Here is a 21,335-nt window from a genome sequence, read left to right on the forward strand (position 1 = left end):
ACCAATTACTAAAGATAACAGAAGTATTCAGCAATGATATAAATATGGCTTTTGGAACATACAAATATAAGAAAAATAGCATAGTCAAGGGAAAACGTAAGAAAAATAGCATAGTCAAGGGAAAACACACTAAACAAGAAGATTACATATTGGATAACCACAGCGACTGCATAGAAGCGATGGAAAAAACAGATGCCTATAAATACGTAGGATAGAGACAAAAAATACGAATAAATAATACAAATATTAAAGAAGAACTAAAAGAAAAATATAGACAAAGACTAACAAAAATACTGAAAACAGAATTGACAGTAAGAAACAAGACAAAAGCTATAAATACTTATGCTATACCAATACTGACCTACTCATTCGGAGTAGTGAAATGGAGTAACACAGACCTAGAAGCACTCAATACACTTACACGATCACAATGCCACAAATATAGAATACATCACATATATTCAGCAACAGAAAGATTCACATTAAGCAGAAAGGAAGGAGGAAGGGGATTTATCGACATAAAAAACCTACATTATGGACAGGTAGACAATTTAAGAAAATTCTTTATAGAATGAGCAGAAACTAGCAAAATACACAAAGCAATCACTCATATAAATACATCGGCTACACCACTGCAATTTCATAACCACTTCTACAACCCTTTAGATCACATAACATCAACAGATACAAAGAAAGTAAATTGTATAAAGAAAACACTACATGGCAAGCACCCATATCATCTAACACAGCCACACATCGATCAAGATGCATCCAACACATGGCTAAGAAAAGGCAATATATATAGTGAGACGGAAGGATTCATGATTGCAATACAGGATCAAACAATAAACATCAGATATTACATCAAGCATATTATTAAAGATCCCAATACCACAACAGATAAATGCAGACTTTGCAAACAACAAATAGAGACAGTAGATCACATCACAAGCGGATGTACAATACTAGCAAATACAGAATACACCAGAAGACATGACAATGTAGCAAATATAATACATCAACAACTTGCCATACAACATAAACTAATAAAACAACACGTTCCCACATACAAGTATGCACCACAAAATGTACTGGAGAATGATAAATACAAATTATACTGGAACAGAACCATTATAACAGATAAAGCAACACCACATAACAAACCTGACATCATACTCACCAATAAGAAGAAGAAATTAACACAACTAATCGAAATATCTATACCCAATACAACAAATATACAGAAGAAAACAGGAGAAAAAATTGAAAAATACATCCAACTGCCTGAGGAAGTCAAGGACATGTGGTATCAGGATAACGTTGACATTATACCAATTATATTATCAACTACATGAGTCATACCACACAATATCCACCAGTACATCAACGCAATACAGCTACATCCAAACGTATATATACAACTACAGAAATCTGTAATTATTGATACATGTTCAATTACCCAAAAGTTCCTAAATGCAATGTAACATATACCGTACAGTTAAAAGGAAAAAGGAAGTCACGCTTGATCAAGGTCCGCGTCACTTTCCATTTTTAACCAGACATAACGTCTGAGAAAGGAATGAAGATAATAATAATAAATGAGTGTGATAGTTCGTGTGAAAGTGGCATGAGTACGTCTGAAAAATGAATAGCTTTCACATCACAGCAGATGATGTCACTGCACCGGTCGACAACCAGTGAAGTCTCACCAAGTGGTTGAAATATTGCGTAGTTTGTCACGGCATTGCTGCACATCGCCTTCTTCGTCACTCTCGAATCCAAGCGTGAAGAATAATGTGCTGGAAACAATGTGAGCCCTACCACGTGTGTGCCCTGAGCATCGACCAGCCGAGGTGACTATGTTACTTGCTCCCCATCTTCCATATTTCCTACCAGCAACACATCATGCGGTGAGGTTCGGCTTTTGCTCGAGCAGCTACAATTCCTACTCAGGTACCTCGCTAAAGCCCGTTAGCTGCCGTTCCACGGGCTTTGCGCGGAATCTCGATTTCAGAGTTCCCGCAAATGAAGATATAGGCCTATGTACTTACACAAACAAAACCAGTAGGCATGTTCTAGTGAACAGCACCAGGTATTAACTAATGCTCACGGTTTTTCATTTCTAATCTTGCCGACACATACGTACACAGAAAATAAATGAAGTATACGATGGGTGACAATTAATATTTCTACTTGTCAAAACGCATATGCCAACATTTCTGGTCAAGAACTTACTCTTGCTTGTAACTAGTACTATCGACAAGGAGAGGACACCAAGAGTGTTACTGACTTTTTGAAATCAACCATGTGGAGTTACAGGTTATGGTCCAAGGAATCACATGCAGAAGCCATTCGTCCTGGTTGATCCTCGATTGTGTGTAATCCACAAAAAGTATTTCAGAATCTCCTATGATTCACAACAGCCTTAAAAGTAGCATTATAAAACGGTGCCATAGTCTAGTTGATAGATTAATTGGCTTGTATACTGAAAGTTGTGGAATCAAATCCGGCCTGGAATAATCCCATTTTGGTACATCCTTATCGAAATATATACTGGTTTAAATACATTTTTTTTCCATTTCTAATCTTTGCCGCAATGTTTTAATCATATTTTTAGATCTTTTGTTTGCTCTCTTTTCTTCCTCTCATTCTTGTTTATCATTTGAAATGTTTGCTCGTGTGATTATTTATTATTTTCGAGAACTGACTTCGGTTTAATTTCTTCCTTTTCAGCATGTTATACGTGCGTCCATATTACTGCAATAATTATTTTGCTTTGAATTTAGTTTTATTTGTGAAATTTTCTTTTGTTTGAATCTTCATCTGCCGTTTTTGTCCGTGGTGCGGGAATCTGTGTTTTTAATGTTTATAAGACGATTACCATGCAAAAAAGTGTACATCTTGTGACGAAAAATACACTTTTGACGCCATTGCACAGCCAGTATAAATAGATTATGTTGTCTTTTGGTTTTTAACCGACGGTAGGTATTTTGAAATGTTTAAATATTGCGATACGTAACTATATATAACTCAGAACACATGGACAAATATTTAAAGAAAGAATAAATGGTAATAAAAATTGAAGCAAATAAATAGTTGATAGGACAATTAAAATGAGACGGCAAAGGAATAGAACGAAAAATTATGTCAATTAATTGAACACAAATAATGATCAAATTCATTTCGACAAAGATATAAAAAGTTGATTGTAAGCGATGGAAATGGAGCCCACAACCGTCAGCATAAAAGTCAACAGTTCCATAAAATTTCGGGGGTGCAGCCGCATAAATTTCACTACATCATCTGATATTGCGGCTGTATACCGTCCAGCCATCTCCAGAGTGAGCCGGGTGACTGACGCTCCAGCAATTGCTCCGTCGTTCCAAACCCGCAGGCCGCGTCACTGTATCTGTGGCCACACGTGCAGTGGAGCGGTCCGCGGGTTTAGAACGACGGAGCAACTGCTGGAACGTCAGTCACCCGGCTCACTCTGGAGATGGCTGGACGTGAAACTGATCCTGCAGGACGCCAGAAATTTTATGGAAGAATGATTGTGCCGCGAAAATATGAATACGCACTAAAAACAAATAGTTTACCTGCTAGACTATGGCACCGTTTAAATTCCTATTCGTTAGACTCTTGTGGAACATAAGAAATTCTGAAATTTTTTTTTGTTGATACTTGCAAAGCCCACCAGGGTGTGTGGCTGCAGGACTGTAAATAATTTGGTGCACATGAACATCTTTCAGTTCACTACGTGAAAACATTACTCTGTGATACGCATCTTAGATTATAAAGAAAGTAGGAGAGTATGAAATGGAAAGAATGAAAGACAACTTTCGATATACGTAGGCACTAAATCAATCACAAGAAATCGCGGATTGGAAAAGGTAGGGTTATTCCCGGTTTCAAGGACGGGAAAAACAAGTACTGCAATCTTCCTGTGCGAGCTTTGATTTCTCTTATATTGCCATGATAATCATTCCTCGCTAAGTAGGTGGGAGCCAACAGAATATTTTCGCATTCGGAGGAGAAAGTTGGTGATTGAAATTTCACGAGAAGATTCTGCAACGAAAAACGCCTTTGTTTTAATGACTGTCAACCGAGCTCATGCATCATGACCGTTGCACTTCCTCTTTAATCGATCTGTTGCATTTTCTAAATGTTCTACCAGTAAATCGTAGTCTTTGGTTTGCTTTACCCACCACATTATCTATGTGACCGTACCAACTGAAGTCATTCATAATTGCAATCCTAAGTATTTAGCAGAATTTTGCAGCCTTTATATTTGTATGATTTATCGTGTAATCGAAATTTAGCGGATTTCTTTTAGTACTCATGTGGATAACTTCACACTTTTCATTATTTAGAGTCAATTGCCCCTTTGTGCCCTATATAGCTACCTTGTCTAAATCATTTTGCACTTGGTTTTCATCATCTGATGACTTTACAGGACGCCAAATGACAGCGTCATCTTAAGCAATCTGCTCAGATTGTCTCCTAAAACGTTTATATATATCAGAAACAGCAGAGGGCCTATACCGCTTCATTGGGTGCATAGGCACACGCAATTTGATTAGAAGACGCTTGTGAGTAACGCTGTAGAAAGCCTTTTGGAAACCTAAAAATACGGAATCCATTTGACAACTCCTGTCGACAGCGCTCATTACTTCATGAGTATAGAGATCTAGTTGCATTCACAAGAACGATTTTTCCTGAATCCCTTCTGATTATTAGTCAATAAATCGGTTTCTTCGACATAATTATCATCGAACCCAGAATATGTTCCAAAACCCTACTGGAAATCGACGTTAGTGACACGGGTCTGTAACTTGGCGGATTACTTTTCTTTCCTTTCTTGGGTATTGGTGTAACTTGTGCAACTTTCTAGTCTTTAGGTGCAGGTCTTTGGATGAGCGAGCGGTTGTATATAATTGCTAGATACGGAGCTACTGTATCAGCATACTGTGAGAGGAACCTGACTGGTATGGAATCTGGACCGGAAACCTTGCCTTTATTAAGTGGTTTAAGCTGCTTCACTACGCCGAAAATACCTACTTCTACTACTACGACTGCACAGAATTAGTTGCTGGAAAAGCAGATACCATGCTGAAATTCTTTGAAAAAGTCTGAAGGAAATGTAATTCACACACAGAAAAAAATAAAAATTAATTTATAAAATTAAGACTAGAAGAGAAGCTTTGTGCGTTACAGAGTGGTTTTCTGTTGAACTTGAGAGAGCGTACGTTCCAGTAAGTGTTAGGCTATATATAAATTCCTCCCACACACACTTCTTTAAATGACAGTGATGGGAAAATCAAGGGAATTACAGCTTACATAGGTCTACAGTTATTCTGACTACACATCTAACGTGAATGGAAGAGGAAAGAGACTGGTACAGGTGTTTCTAAAGTTTAGTTGGTATATTCTTCGATAGAAGTATTATGTTTTTGCATTTAAGGTGATGAGTGGATGGTCATTGCATTTTTACTTAGATTAGTCCTAGCTTTAATAAATAATTCAACTTCGCATAAAATATTTTTCTTTGTCCTTATTCGTTTTCAGAGAGTCAATCACACGGGCACTTGAAGAGAAGTATTGTTTTGCGTTTTAATTGTGGTAATGGAACGAAATTATTTCACATTCTGAATATGTTAGCGATAAGTAGATGTCTATCACTTGTCGAGTTTTCCGATGCAATAACAATTTGTCCATTTTATTTTCCGATACATATTAACCGATCTGTTATAACGTCAATGGAACAAGGAGCAAATGACGACATTAGACGAAACAGTTCTTGGACGAAGCGATTCAGCGGCAATTTTCTCATAATTCCTGTTCAGTTGCAAAATGCTTCACGATTCATAATATGACTGTTAGCGAATTGCTCTTAATTGTACCGTTGCGTAAATAATTGCACTATTATCGAACAAAAAAGCCTGAATTTTGAGAAATGGTATTAGCGTCTGTAATTTTCGCTGTTGCGTGTGTAATAAGTATTGAATTCCGTTGTAGCATTTATGATTAGCTCTGGAAATTAACTCTGTTGTCCTTTACGTCATTGGCCTCGTGTACTGCAGGTTATTCTTGAACGCAGGTCAGTCAATAGTGGGCAGCATTTAGCCGAGTACTTGTTCATTGAGTACAGAGCTAGTGCAGGTTAATCACTATGTATTTTCATTTTTTTTAGTTGTAAAGCGTTCTATATGCCTTAGACTGTGTACTGGATAGCTTTCCATATATTGGTATAATACGAGGGTTGTCCAGAAAGTAAGTTCCGATAGGTCGCTAAATGGAAACCACAGTGAAAATCAGAAACATTTTATTTAAAGGAGTTATCTACACTTTCCAGATACATCTCTACATAGTCGCCGCTCCGACTTAGGTATTTATAGGAGCGTTATACCATATTTCCAACACCATCGTCATAGAAGGCTCTCCGATAATTACCAACGGTGGTCTGTATCGCGTAGCCTCTGCCCAAATGTTGTCTTATTATCCAGCATTTCATGTGAACAGAGATGATACTCAGAACGAGCCAATTAGGACTGTGTTGTTGGTGATCGAACACTTCCCATGGAAGCGTCTTCACTGCCCCTGCAGAGTGCTGCTGATAATTGCCATGAAGAAGGAAACGCGTGGCACTTGTGTTAGGTGGGCTGCATTCATTAAGGCGAAGCCTCTCAGCGGGCCTTCCTACTTGGCGGGAGACATCGTTGTTGCAGGCACCTTTACTCCCTCACAGTGCGCTCGCAGCTGAAAAGAGCGTCTTGATGCGATCGACGGGTATACTGCCCAAAACGTCTCTGAAAAGCCTCGTCCGGTTTTCACTGTGGTGTCCATTTCGCGACCGATCGGAATTTACTTTCTGGACAACCCTCGTATTTACACTACTGGCCATTAAAATTGCTACACCACGAAAATGACGTGCTACAGACGCGAAATTTAACCGACAGGAAGAAAATGCTGTGATATGCAAATGATTAGCTTTTCAGAGCATTCACACAAGGTTGGCGCCGGTGGCGCCACCTACAACGTGCTGACATGAGGAAAGTTTCCAACCGATTTCTCATACACAAGCAGCAGTTGACCGGCGTTACCTTGTGAAACGTTGTTGTGATGCCTCGTGTAAGGAGGAGAAATGCGTAACAACACGTTTCCGACTTCGGTAAAGTTCGGATTGTAGGTTTATCGTATCGGGACATTGCTGCTCGCGTTGGTCGAGATCCAATGACTGTTAGCAGAATATGGAATCGGTGGGTTCAGGAGGGTAATACGGAACGCCGTGCTGGATCCCAACGGCCTCGTATCCCTAGCAGTCGAGATGACAGGCATCTTATCCGCTGTACCTGTACACGCCATCCAAGCTCTGTTTGACTCAATGACCAGGCGTATCAAGATGGTTATGACGGCCAGAGGTGGATGTTTTGGGTACTGATTTCTCAGGATCTATGCAGCCAAATTGCGTGAAACTGTAATCACATGTCAGTTCTAGTATAATATATTTGTCCTATGAATACACGTTTATCATCTTCATTTCTTCTTGGTGTAGCAATTTTAATGGCTAGTAGTGTACAAGTGGTGGAAACTCTTACGTTAGCAAATGTGATGCGCGTGTGAGTCATAAACTTGTATATGGTGGAGTCTGATGAATTAGGTGGTCGCAATATGATGGGCAAATACACCGACGGAAATAAAATCGCAGCAGCAAGAACGAGTCGTGCGACATAGACGAAAAGTGGGTGGTGTGTTTCTACAACTGAAAGCTGATGTCCATTCAAAAGTCCCGCCAGTTACATACGAGTGGTACTAGTAGCTCCACCATGAGGATGCAAATCATCTTATCTGTAACCACACGCTGTAACGGTTGTAAGCGTCAGTTACCTTTGAGACTGGACGTGGTGGGTTGATGTTAGTCAAGAAGGCCTTTAAGACGACAGGGACGCTATTATCAAAGCCTCACTGACTGAGTAAGAGATTGTGTAGTAGAGATATGAGAAGGTGGATGTTCCTTCTGCGATCTTGCAGGAAGACATGGCCGGAATGTAATCACTGTACATGACTGCTGGCAGCGGTGGTCGGGGGAATGTAGGGTTGCAAGAAGACTAGGCTCCGGACGGCCACGTGGCACTACCGGAAGGGAAGACCACCGTGTTCGGCGTATGGCTCTCGCGCATCGTACTGCATCTGCAGCAGCAATTTGAGCAGATGTTAGCACCACAGTGACACAACGAACTGTTACAAAGCGGTTACCTCAAGGACAGCTCCGAGCCAGATGGCCTGTAGCGTGCTTTCCAGTTAACATAGACCACCGCCATCTGCAACATCTGTGGCATCAAGTGAGAGATCATTGGAGGGCAAGGTGCAGGTCTGTTGTGTTTTATGATGAAAGCTGGTTCTGCCTCGGAGCCAGTGTAATCGCGTACTGGTTAAAAGAAGGTTAGTTTAGGACCTGCAACCAGTCTATCTGCGTGCCAGACATTTCTTATGACAGCAGGGACACTCGTGGTTATCCCGCGCACCCTGACTTCATATTTGTATGTCAGACTCGTGATTCGACCTGTTGTGCTGCCATTCATAAACAGCATTCCAAGGGATGTTCTTCAACAGGATAACATTCGTCCACACATCGTTGTTGCAACTCAGCACGATGTACAGAGTGCCGATATGTTACCTTGGTCTGCTCGATCAAGATCTGTCTCCAGTCGAGCACATACGAGATACCATTTGACGTCAGTCCCAGCGACACTCACAAACAGCGTTAACCGTCCCTGTATTGACCAACCAAGTGCAACAGGCATGGGACTCATCCCACAAACTAACATCCGGCGCCTGTACAACACAATGCATGCTCGTTTGCATGCTTGCATTCAACATTGTGGTGGTTGCACCAGTTATTAATATACCAGCATTTCATGTTTGCAAGTGCTTATCTCGCGCTTACATTATCTTGTGATCTAGCAGTGTTAATCACTTAAATATGTTAGATAGACAAATGTATTCCGCAAAGTTCATTACTCTACAATAATTATTTTTTGGTGTAGCTTTCCTTCGTTAATTTACAAAGGGGAGCAGCGTGAATTACCATACGCTTGATCATACAATGTAGGCGGCAGTGCGCCGCTTTACCTTGTGGGATGCCTCCTGCAGTCGGAAAGTTTTATACACCCATGCTCATAAATTAAGGATAATTGCAGAATGTAGTGCCACGCAACGTGCCACTACCCAAAACCGTCGCCAATAGCATAGGCACATAGGGAACACACACGACACAGATCTGTAAGGCCACGGTATTGGTGATGAGTTGTGAAAACCGTCCCGAAACACATCTGCTACAAAACGCCACTGTTTCTTGCGCATGTACCCCGACATCAATATGGGATATGATCACCATGCACACGTACACAGGCCGCACAACGGTTTGACATACTCTGGATCAGGTGATCGAGCAGCTGCTGCGGTATAGCCTCCAATTCTTGCACCAGTGCCTGTCTAAGATCCTGAAGTGTTGTAGAGGTTTGAAGACGTGCAGCGATACGTCGACCAAGAGCATCCTAGACGTGCTCCATGGGGTTTAGGTCTGGGGAACAGGCAGGCTACTCCATTCGGCTGATATCTTCTGTTCCAAGATACTCTTCCACGATGGAGGCTCGACGGGGCCGTGCGTTATCATCAATCAGGAGGAAGGTGGGACCCACTGCACCCCTGAAAAGTCAGACATACTGGTGCAAAACGACGTCCCGATACACGTGACCTGTTACAGTTCCTCTATCAAAGACATGCAGGGGTGTACGTGTACAAATCATAATCCCACCCCACTCCATCAAACCACGACCTCCATATAGGTCCCTTTCAAGAACATTAAGGGATTGGTACCTGGTTCCTGGTTCACAGCAGATGAAATCCCGGCGAGAATCACTGTTCAGACTATAGTTGGACTCGTTTGTGAACATAACCTGGCACCACTGTTCCAATGACCATATACTGTGTTCTTGACACCAGGCTTTACGGGCTCTCCTGTGACCAGGGATCAGTGGAATGCACCTTGCAGGTCTCCGGACGTATAAACCACGTCTGTTCAGTCGTCTGTAGACTGTGTGTCTGGAGACAACTGTTGCAGTGGCTGCGGTAAGGTCCCGAGCAAGGCTACCTTTAGTACTCCGTGGCCGTCTGCGGGCACTGATGGTGAGATATCGGTCTTCTTGTGGTGTTGTTCACTGTGGACGTCCCGTACTGTAGCGCCTGGACACGTTTCCTGTCTGCTGGAATCGTTGCCATAATCTTGAGATCACACTTTGTGGCACACGGAGGGCCCGTGCTGCGACCTGCTGTGTTTGACCAGCCTCCAGTCGCCCTAGTATTCTACCCCTCATAACGTCATCAATACGTGTTCTTTGAGCCATTTTAAACACACAGTCACCATTAGCACGTCTGAAAACGTCTGCACACTTACACGCTGCACTGTACTCTGACATGCATCAACACACCTCTGCCTATGTGGACTGCTGCCAGCGCCACCGTGCGACGACCGCAGGTCAAATGCACCGCATGGTCATACCCCGAGGCGATTTAAACCTGCAGACCGCTCACCGGAGCGTTGTTCCACCATGTATCAGCATTATCCTTGATTTATGAGCATTAGTGTACATCGATCACGTACCATACGCTTGTTTGATTCAATGTATCCTCTCACAAAATTTATTGCAATAATGTGCCCTTACTGTTGTTTCAGCATCCTGTACGCAGACATCGTCAACTTCACTCCGCTGTCCGAACAGCTGAGCGCTTCGGACCTGGTCAAGACTCTCAACGAGCTGTTCGGGCGGTTCGATCAAATAGCGCAGGTGAGTGGCCACTCAAAGCATGTCTCCAACAAGACGCAGTGAAGAACAATAAGAGTTCACAATACGATGGTTCTTAGTTCCGTGCGATGTCGGAGAATAGGAAAACGTGGAAAAACTTTGGAATAACTTTAATTTTTTGTTACCCGTGGAGAACTAATTAGACGGTTTGAAATTTCACCAGTGTTTCAGTTTGTATAGATAAACTTGAATCGCCCAGTAAGTACTTCCGATAGAAGGAGCAAGCGCAGGCGACGTGTTTATCAAAAATTTGTACGCCACTGAGGACGATAACGGGTGCAGATTCGCGGTTGTGGCGGCGATGTCAAATAAAATCAAAAAATGGCTCTGAGCACTATGGGACTTAACATCTGTGGTCATCAGTCCCCTAGAACTTAGAACTACTTAAACCTAACTAACCTAAGGACATCACACACATCCATGCCCGAGGCAGGATTCGAACCTGCGACCGTAGCGGTCACGCGGTTCCAGACTGAAGCGCCTATAACCGCACGGCCACACCGGCCGGCTCAAATAAAATCATCACCAACGTTACACTTAGTGCGTTTGATTTGTTTCGGGATGTGGATCCAGCTGTTCCTTTCCAATTACCGAAATAAATGCTATCGCAAGTTATTCAATTTTATGCCGTATAGTTCAATTTTTTTTTCACTCGCACGGTAGGTGATCAGTATGATCTGGGAGCTTGCGTCCGGAGCGACGCCAAATGGAACAATGAAATAAAGCTTTGAGGGAAGTCAGCGGTCAGACTAACATTCATTGAGAGAATCTGAAGGAAGTACAGCCTACACCATGAAAGTGATAGCTTTCGAAACCAGTTCTTGAGTAGTGGTTGTCAGTCTCTGACCTTTACTAAGTAGTGTTTACAGATGAGATAGAGAAGATCAATCTTAGAAGAGCACGTTTTCGTGAAGGGTTCGCGCCGTCAGTGTTAGAGCGTCACGCAGATGCTTTTTAAACTGCAGTAATAGACGCTCCGAAGTGTGGCTGCTATCGTGGTGGGATTTCTTGTTTAAACTGCGAGAAACACATCCGAGAAGAGTCCAGAAAGGTATTACACGTACTTCCCTCCATATACACTACGCGGATTAACAACAACGATAAAATCATAGAAATTCGAGCTTAATACTGAGTCCTTTTCGCACAGTGCAGATGCACTCTTCCTACGACGCCGTGCGGGAGTCAGTTGAGGCTGCGACCAATGAGATTATCGGACAGGTTTCGCTATGTATGTAATGTGCGGCGTATGAGAATCTGGGTTAGAATGGAAGTTAAGGCGTAGCGCCGTATAACGATCCTGCCTTGGAGGCGGTTAAGTGGGAGATGTGTCTCAGAGCTGGATAGCGACAGATGGTGACGCGAGACTGGACGCGCACGTAGTTTATGTATCAGCCGATAGAGGACAATATTTGATATGGGGACTGCGATTTTAGTTTCGATTGTGCCCACTAGAGTGTACTAAAGAAATAGAACATTTTTCATAAACCGTTCTAGTATCTTCATAAAGAGTTATTCTGTCTTTTTGTGTATGTAAAATGTTAGAAATGTGTTTTAGCAATATGAATGATGGGTGAGTGTGGTTTAAGGTTAATATGAAGAGTTATGTAGTAGCATTTAGTGTGGGAACATTTCGAAGAGGTATGGATATGGACAAATGGGATTTTTGTAGAACAGATTTGTAAAGTAAGTTTATGGTAAAGAGAAAGTTAATACAGGTATAAATAATTATAGTAAATAACTTTATGCATAAGCAAAACTTCAGCATATTAGATAATTACGTCGGTAAAAAGTGTAGTCGTTAGGTTTACTATTTTGCGATTGGTTATTGATGAAAAGCGCGGACTGACGCGGGAGAATGTTGTTTTGCTATTGGCTGTTGAGTAAACTGACCAATGGTGAGACAATATTCTTCGCGCGCCTTTCTCTGCTGGTAGAAAAGACTGAGAGTATTCTAGAGAAGAGTCGAAGCCTAGCCATGAAACAGTTCGGACGTGTGTAGTAGTAGTTCCGATGGAAATGATAAGTTGCCGGATCTAGCAGTGTTACATACATCAAAAGTGTGGTAAAGTGACGGCATAATTATTCCGATGTGTGTGACGAGAAAAGACATATGTTCCGCGTCGCGTATTGAGCAGGTCGGTGGCTAAAAACTGTGACTGCATTAGGTACCGACATACTTAATATTTGGCGAGCATTCTCAATCAAAAACAATCAGTGTTTTTGTAGCTATTACGTTTTCGGGAAATGCAACACCATAAACTTGCTAACGTGAGTGAAAGGGATTGTGAGTGACTGTGTTAAGACTAGCACGGGATTGGCAGTGATACTTGTTCACGTAAGTTTCAGAATACATTAATTGAGGACAAAATTTCCAACCTTTCATTTGTGTGAAAATTTTCTCCCGAAACGTAGATTAGTGACTTAAATTGCAGCCTGCTTCACGTCGAAGTACAGTAGGTTTCACTCGGCTTTCCTACTGATGATCTTCAAAAATGGTTCAAATGGCTCTGAGCACTATAGGACTCAACTGCTGAGGTCATTAGTCCCCTAGAACTTAGAACTAGTTAAACCTAACTAACCTAAGGACATCACAAACATCCATGCCCGAGGCAGGATTCGAACCTGCGACCGTAGCGGTCTTGCGGTTCCAGACTGCAGTGCCTTTAACCGCACGACCACTTCGGCCGGCTACTGATGATCTGCTGAGACAATGTTCACAGGTAGGAGCAGGTTCGTCGTAAAAGGACGGAAAGAACCGCACCGCCGCAAAGTGTGCTCGGTTATCCGAAGAGGTTAAGGCGACCATTCGCGAAAATTGAGAAGTCCTGGTTCGGTATAAATTTTCATTTGTCGCCATTGGATTTATTTCAGTGCTTGATTGCAGTTGATGTCGGAATTTCTCTTTCGTTATCAATGTTTTAATGTTTAATTCTTGATGCAGATAAAGTTTTAGATTTATCATGGAGACTGTAGTGAGAAGAACGCACTTGAAGGAACTAATGTGTTTCATTATCTTCTCAGCAGTGTCTGTTGACCTTTCCATGGGTCTAGTGGAATGAGTAACTCGCCAATCAGTAGAAGCATGGCCAGTAGACGAAAGAGATTTCTTGATTGTCAACATATTCAGGTTTGCTATACCATGCACACTCATAAAAGGGCTCAGTAACAAACTGAAATTTCAATAACTTTTCCGTCCCTCTGGACACTCAACTTGCAGGAGTAAGACTGGTACCTGACAAGGGAACCTCCCCATCGCACCCCCGTCAGGGAAGACTTGAACCAAGGACCTCTCGTTCCGCAGCTGCTCACGCTAAGCACGGGACCACGGCGCTCCTGAGCTCACACTATCTTGTGCCTATCTTGCGCATGGACTACTCAGTTTGTATATTTTGCTTATTTTTTTCATAGTTCCACATAACTTCTTCCTGTTTTATCGATTGATCTGTGTTCAGTTTTTCAAGGCCTATCCACTGTGCCAACTAATAACTAAATCTGAGGTGGGTGCGATGGGGAGGTTCCCTTGTGAGGTTCCCATCTCCTGCTTTCCATGTTCTTCATTTCACTGGCAAAACTGAAATTAGTGAACACAACTGAACACTCGGTACATTCTTATTTTTAAGTAAATTGAACTCTTGGGTTAATACATCACATACATGTTTTGAAATTTTCGGAAAACGCTGTTTTCTACATTTTCAGTCTTCACCAAGAATTTGACGCATTGCTTTTATGCGTTTACTCGCATCATGAAGTGTAGCATGTTTAGGTGTTTTGTTTTCTCTAGTCTGATAAATAGCTGTAACATTTTCATAACTTTCTCGGTGAATGTCGATGATGAAGTCTTCTCGGGTTATGAGCCGAATCAAGGCGCCTTCTGCGGTAACGTTTCAACACGTTTCCTACTTATCATCTTCAGGCGGAGTGTCAGGTTCGTGTCCTGTCCGGTTCCTTATAGCCGATGGACCGCAGGTTCCTCTGCCTCGTTTGCGTCGGTAGCGCCAATCGCACACCTCCGGAGGGGGTGTCACTGCTTCCTGTGGGGGGGGGGGGGGGGGGGAGGGGGAGGCAGAGTCGCGGCCGGTGGTCGTGGGGGCTCCCTGCGTGCTGGAGGGTGCGGGCGTCGCCTCCAGGTGACGCCTGTCCATTCCGTCTGCTGCCTTCGCTGGTTTCGCATTGGAGCGTTCTTGTAGTATTTTTGCAATCGCTGCATCCCCTGCGCTGCTAAGTTGGTAACCGCTATCTCGGTTGACAACGTTATCATGGTCTTTTATCTCCACAGCCTCTTTAAAGATCGAATCCCAGAACCCTTTCGCCGTGCACAGCAGCTTCGTTTGTTCGAAACCAAACATATGGTTTTCCTTGAGACTGTGTTCCGCCACTGCAGATTTGTCCGTTTGGTACGAGGTGAACGCTCCTTACGTGTTCTGAGCAGCGCTGGGATATAGGTCGCTGCGTCTGGCCGATGTACTGTTTGCCACACTGGCATCTGATGCTGTAGACTCCAGGTGTCTGTATTTTCATCTACATCTACATCTACATCTACATGGTTACTCTACAATTCACACGCAAGTGCCTGACAGAGGGTTCATCGAACCATTTTCATACTACTTCTGTACCATTCAGTTCTCGAATGGCGCGTGGGAAAAACTACTACTACTCCTCCCGAACTGGCCATGAAGGCCCAACGTAACCGACCGTCCGCCGTGTCATCCTCAGCCCACAGGCGTCACTGGATGCGGGTATGGAGGGGGATGTGGTCAGCACACCGCTCTCCCGGCTGTATGTCAGTTTCCGAGACCGGAGCCGCTACTTCTCAAGCAAGTAGCTCCTCTGCCTCACAAGGGCTGAGTGCACCCCGCTTGCCAACAGTGCTCGGCAAACCGGATGGTCACCCATCCAAGTGCTAGTCCAGCCCGACAGCGTTTACCTTTGGTGATCTGACGGGAACCGATGTTACCACTGCGGAAAGGCCGTTGGCGCGTGGGAAAAAGGAACACCTAAATCTTTCCGTTCGAACTCTGATTTCTCTTATTTTATTATGATATTCATTTCTCCCTTCGTAGGTGGATGCCAACAAAATATTTTCGCATTCGGAAGAGAAAGTTGGTGATTGAAATTTCGTAAATAGATCTCGCTGCAAAGAAGACAGCCTCTGTTTCAGTGACTGCCACACCACCTCGCGTGTCATATCAGTGACACTCTCACCCCTATTGCGCGATAACACGAAACGAGCTGCCCTTCTTTGCACTTTTTCGATGCCCTCTGTCAATCCTACCTGGTAAGGACCCCACACTGCGCAGCAATATTCCAGCAGAGGACGGTCAAGTGTAATGTAGGCTGTCTCTTTAGAGGGTTTGTCGCACCTTGTAAGTGTTCTGCCAACAAAGTGCAGTTTTTTTTTCGCCTTCCCCAGAATATTATCTATTTGCTCTTTCCTATTTAACTTGCTCGTAATTGTAATTCCTAGGTATTTAGTCGAATTGAGAGCCCTTAGATTAGTGCGATTTATCGTATACCTAAAATTTATCGGATTTCTTTTAGTACCCATGTGGATGACCTCCCACTTTTCTTTGTTTAGTGTCAATTGCTGCCTCTCGCACCCTGCAGAAGTTCTCTCTAGATCATTTTGTAGTTGAAATTGATCGACTGACGATTTTGCTAGACGGTAATTTACAGCGTCATCTGCAAACAATCTAAGGGGGCTGAACAGATTGTCACCTAGATCATTTATGTAAATCAGTAACAGCAGAGGGCCTTCTTGCTCGGTTGGAAAGCGCGTCTTATCTTCGTCTCAGAAAAGCCGTTCTGGCGAAAGGTTTAAGTGCAGCAGTTTGGCGGTTTATACTTCACTGAGCCCAGCATATTACTGATTTTGGCCGATGAGCGGCAGATGGTTTTAATGTTGCTCTTCTTTAACATCCTGATGATCTTTGCCAAGGGCAGCCAGCATACGGAAAGAACTTCAAGCGCTTTGTGTCCTTTTCATGTACGTCTTCACTCCTCTTCTTGCTCGGTTGGAAACCGCGTCTTATCTTCGTCTCAGAAAAGCTGTTCTAGCGAAAGGTTTTCTCAAGTGCTGCAGTTCGGCAGGTAGACTCTCCTTGTCGCATGTCTCGTGCTCTGCGCACCAAGGTGGTGGACACGGATTTGCGCTGTGCTACATGGTGGCAACTACTAGCGTTGAGGTACAGGTCGGTTAGTGTCTTCTTCTTATAAACAGAATAACCTAACGTGCTGTCAGTCTTCTTCTTTATCATGATGTCGAGAAAAGGCAGGCATCCGTTTTCTTCCACCTTCATGGTGAATTTTAAACTGTTTGGAGATGGTTAAGGAATTCTTGTAGATTTTCTTAGCCATGTGGCCAAATCACGAACATGTCGTCCACGTAGTGGTAAAATACCTTCGGTTTCAGGCGCACCGTTTCGAGAGCCATTTTTTCGAAGTGTTCCATGTATATGTTTGCGATACATGGCACCAAGGGGAACCGATAGACACCCACCCCGTCTATCGGTTAATTCCATCTCGAAATGTAAACTGCCTGTCTGCATTCCAGTGCAATAGAGTTCATTGAACAACAATGAAGTTTCCTATCAGTAAAAATATAAGCCGCAGCTAAGCATAGGTGTGTAACCAATTTTGAAAACCCAAGATGACCAACATTTAAAACAATAAACTCTCTTAAGGTTGAAAAATTACTCTAATTTAAAATGCACTGCATAAAGGCTATGATGTTTTCACCATTCCCCTGTACCCTTCAATTGCTCGTGCAACTACTGTATTCGCAATGTGTACGACAGTAGAAAAAGCTGTTGTGTGTTCATTTACGGTGAATGTTGCCAAACTGTTAGAGCAGTAGTGCAGTTGTACACCGAAAGCTATCGTGAAAGTGCTAACTTTCGCTTTCTTTTGCAAACATTATATAAAAATGCAAGAAACTGGAAGTGTGAAGAATAAAAAAACCCAAGCAAAAGCAGCAGCTGATGCGAGAAATATAGCAAATGTTTTAACAACAGTAACACAAGATTAACATGTCAGTTAGAGGCAGGCTGCGGGTGTTCCGCGAATACCGCATATCCAACGCATTTCATCTTTTCCACCCGGGTTCCCGGGTTCGATTCCCGGCGGGGTCAGGGATTTTCTCTGCCTCGTGATGACTGGGTGTTGTGTGATGTCCTTAGGTTATTTAGGTTTAAGTAGTTCTAGGTTCTAGGGGACTGATGACCATAGATGTTAAGTCCCGTAGTGCTCAGAGCCATTTGAACCATCTTTTCCACAACTCGCTCCTACAACACTTTCATGGAAATAGCTTTCAAAACCGGTTGCAGTTCTGTGAATGATGTCAACGAAAACTCAAAAGTAATGCGACCCTCCTATGCAAGGTTTTGCTAACAGATGAAGCATCGTTTACAAACCATGAGCAAAACAGTTTCCGCAGTATGCACTACCTGTCCGTGAAAACCCACTGTTGTTGATAGAAGTGGGTAACAAACGGTCTATCAATGTGTGGTGTGCGCGTTTCAAGAATCACATCATTGGTCCCTCAATATCGAAAACTATCTTCCTAACCGATCTGCTGTAGCATTTTTTTGGGAGAGATCGCCCTGGTCATAAGACAGTTAATGTGATGTGGACATGACGTATGTCTCACCCCTTCTGCACAAAAAATTACAGATCATCGTTGCAGAACATGTGGGAATCGTTGAACTGGTCGTTCAGTATTCAAAATAACCTGCCTGCCCGCCAAACGTACAGGTCTTTGAGCGCTCTATTTAAAACGTGAGGGCTAAAAGCAAACACCGACGAATCCGGAGGTAATGAAATGGCTTATATGCCGTGTCTGTACTGCGATAAGTCCGGGGAATTTCAACAAGTTCTGTTCTTTATTCAACATCGTTATGTAGCGAGTGTCTTGAGTGATTTAAGGCTCTGTTATCTTGCTATTATTTGATCAAGGACCGCACATATTACGTTGTTAAAGTGCGCTTCTAAGGGGCCTTCCAATGCCACAGAAAAGAAACCAAAATCTGTATCACAAATCCCCATCTGCTGTTGTTGTGGTCCTCAGTCCAGAGACTGGTTTGATGCAGCTCTCCATGCTACTCTATCCTGTGAAAGCCTCTTCATCTCAGAGTAACTGCTGCAACCTACATCCTACTGTATTTGCTTAATGTTGTCTTGTGACAGCCAGAGCGAGAGCACCAGCAGCAGCGAGTACTGTTTGTATAAAGCGTTTATTTTGCATTTTGTTTACGACCTTCCACTAAGGAAGGGATTCTATTTGTGTATATCTGCTCTGCATAGTAACTAACAGTTCTTGATAAAACTTTACGTAGTTTTCGTGTTAGATTTCTTAGTGTTTTCTTGATCGTTTAGAACAGAAAGCGCCCTAAAACCGTCTTTTGTTTGTTTCGCGGCCGTTAGCCACTAGTCACTTGAATCAGCAGTTGTCTTGTGACAGCCAGAGCGAGAGCACCAGCAGCAGCGAGTACTGTTTGTATAAAGCGTTTATTTTGCATTTTGTTTACGACCTTCCACTAAGGAAGGGATTCTATTTGTGTTTATCTGCTCTGCATAGTAACTAACAGTTCTTGATAAAACTTTACGTAGTTTTCGTGTTAGATTTCTTAGTGTTTTCTTGATCGTTTAGAACAGAAAGCGCCCTAAAACCGTCTTTTGTTTGTTTCGCGGCCGTTAGCCACTAGTCACTTGAATCAGCAGTTGTCTTGTGACAGCCAGAGCGAGAGCACCAGCAGCAGCGAGTACTGTTTGTATAAAGCGTTTTTGTACTTATTTGCTGCGCTTAGCTTTTAAATAGTTTTTCTGGGAAAACCTAGCGTAGTTTTCGCGTCTCGTATTTCAGTGAGTGTTTCTTGATTATCAGAGTAGCTCATCAGAAGATTATCTTGGGAATTTGTCACCGTATAGAGTAGGGTAAACATCGTCATGTGTAGGGACTGTGGTTGTTGTGAGCGGACGCAAGGAGAATTGGCCACTCTTCGGGGGCAGGTGGAGGCTTTGTCTGTTAGGCACATCGTGCTCGAGGCGCAGGCGTCGGCTCGTAGTGGCGTTGGGGCAACTGTGGTGAGACCTATGCCTACTTCGGTGGCCTTGGAATCACATGGAACCCCTGATGTCGCTGCGTCTTCCGGCAGTGAGCATCTTACCGGTCAGCCATCACTCCAGGGTGAATGGCGGACAGTGGTGGGCTCGCGCGTGCCTGGCCGAAAGGCGAAGGTGGGATCTGGCTGCGTGGCAGCTGCCTTACCCCTTTCCAACAGGTACGGGGTGCTTCCTAGTGGTGATGACATCGTTTCCGAGCCACCACAGGATGCCTCGCCTGTTGGGCCAGTGGCCGATTCTCCGGCAAGGTCCCGACAGTCACAGAGGGCGGGCCTATTAGTTATAGGGAGCTCCAACGTTAGGCGGGTTATGGAGCCCCTTAGGAAAATAGCGGGTAGGTCGGGGAAGAATGCCAGTGTGCACTCGGTGTGCTTGCCGGGGGGTCTCGTCCGTAATGTGGAGGAGGCCCTTCCGGCAGCTATTGAACGCACTGGGTGTGACCGGCTGCAGATAGTAGCACATGTCGGAACGAATGACGCCTGCCGCTTGGGTTCTGAGGCCATCCTTGGTTCCTTCCGGCGGCTGGCTGATTTGGTGAAGACAACCAGCATCGCACGCGGAGTGCAAGCTGAGCTTAATATCTGCAGCATAGTGCCCAGAGTCGATCGCGGTCCTCTGGTTTGGAGCCGTGTGGAGGGTCTAAACCAGAGGCTCAGACGACTCTGCGACTATAATGGTTGCAAATTCATCGACCTCCGTTATTGGGTGGAGAACTGTAGGGCCCCCCTAGACAGGTCAGGCGTGCACTACACACCGGAAGCAGCTACTAGGGTAGCAGAGTACGTGTGGCGTGCACACGGGGGTTTTTTAGGTTAGAGGGACCCCCCCCCTTGGGCGAAACGATAAAATACCTGACGGCTTACCAGAGAGGACATTATCATCGTTGATAAAGAACGTCCGTCCTCAGAGACCAAAAACAGGAAAAGTTAACGTAATATTGGTAAACTGCAGGAGTATCCAGGGCAAGGTTCCTGAATTAGTATCTCTTATTGAAGGAAATAGTGCGCATATAGTATTAGGAACGGAAAGTTGGTTAAAACCGGAAGTGAACAGTAACGAAATCCTAGACACAGAATGGAATATATACCGCAAGGATAGGATAAACGCCAATGATGGAGGAGTATTTATAGCAATAAAGAATTCAATAATATCCAGTGAAGTTATTAGCGAATGCGAATGTGAAATAATCTGGGTTAAGTTAAGTATCAAAGGTGGGTCAGATATGATAGTCGGATGCTTCTATAGACCACCTGCATCAGCAACCGTAGTAGTTGAGCGCCTCAGAGAGAACCTGCAGAACGTCGTGAAGAAGTTTCGTGATCATACTATTGTAATAGGGGGAGACTTCAATCTACC

At 43.6% G+C, this 21,335-nt stretch overlaps 1 protein-coding gene across 1 annotated transcript in view; it reads left to right on the plus strand.

The window, feature by feature from the left end:
• The window catches only part of LOC126473799 (adenylate cyclase type 2), a 324,328-nt gene that overhangs the window by 107,461 nt on the left and 195,532 nt on the right, over window positions 1-21,335 (plus strand). Inside the window, exon 4 of the mRNA XM_050101077.1 lies at window positions 10,733-10,844. Coding sequence (XP_049957034.1) covers window positions 10,733-10,844 — 112 coding nt within the window. The remainder of the gene's footprint in view (window positions 1-10,732; window positions 10,845-21,335) is intronic.

Source organism: Schistocerca serialis, chromosome 4 (genome assembly GCF_023864345.2).
Source record: "Schistocerca serialis cubense isolate TAMUIC-IGC-003099 chromosome 4, iqSchSeri2.2, whole genome shotgun sequence".
NCBI lineage: Eukaryota > Metazoa > Arthropoda > Insecta > Orthoptera > Acrididae > Schistocerca > Schistocerca serialis.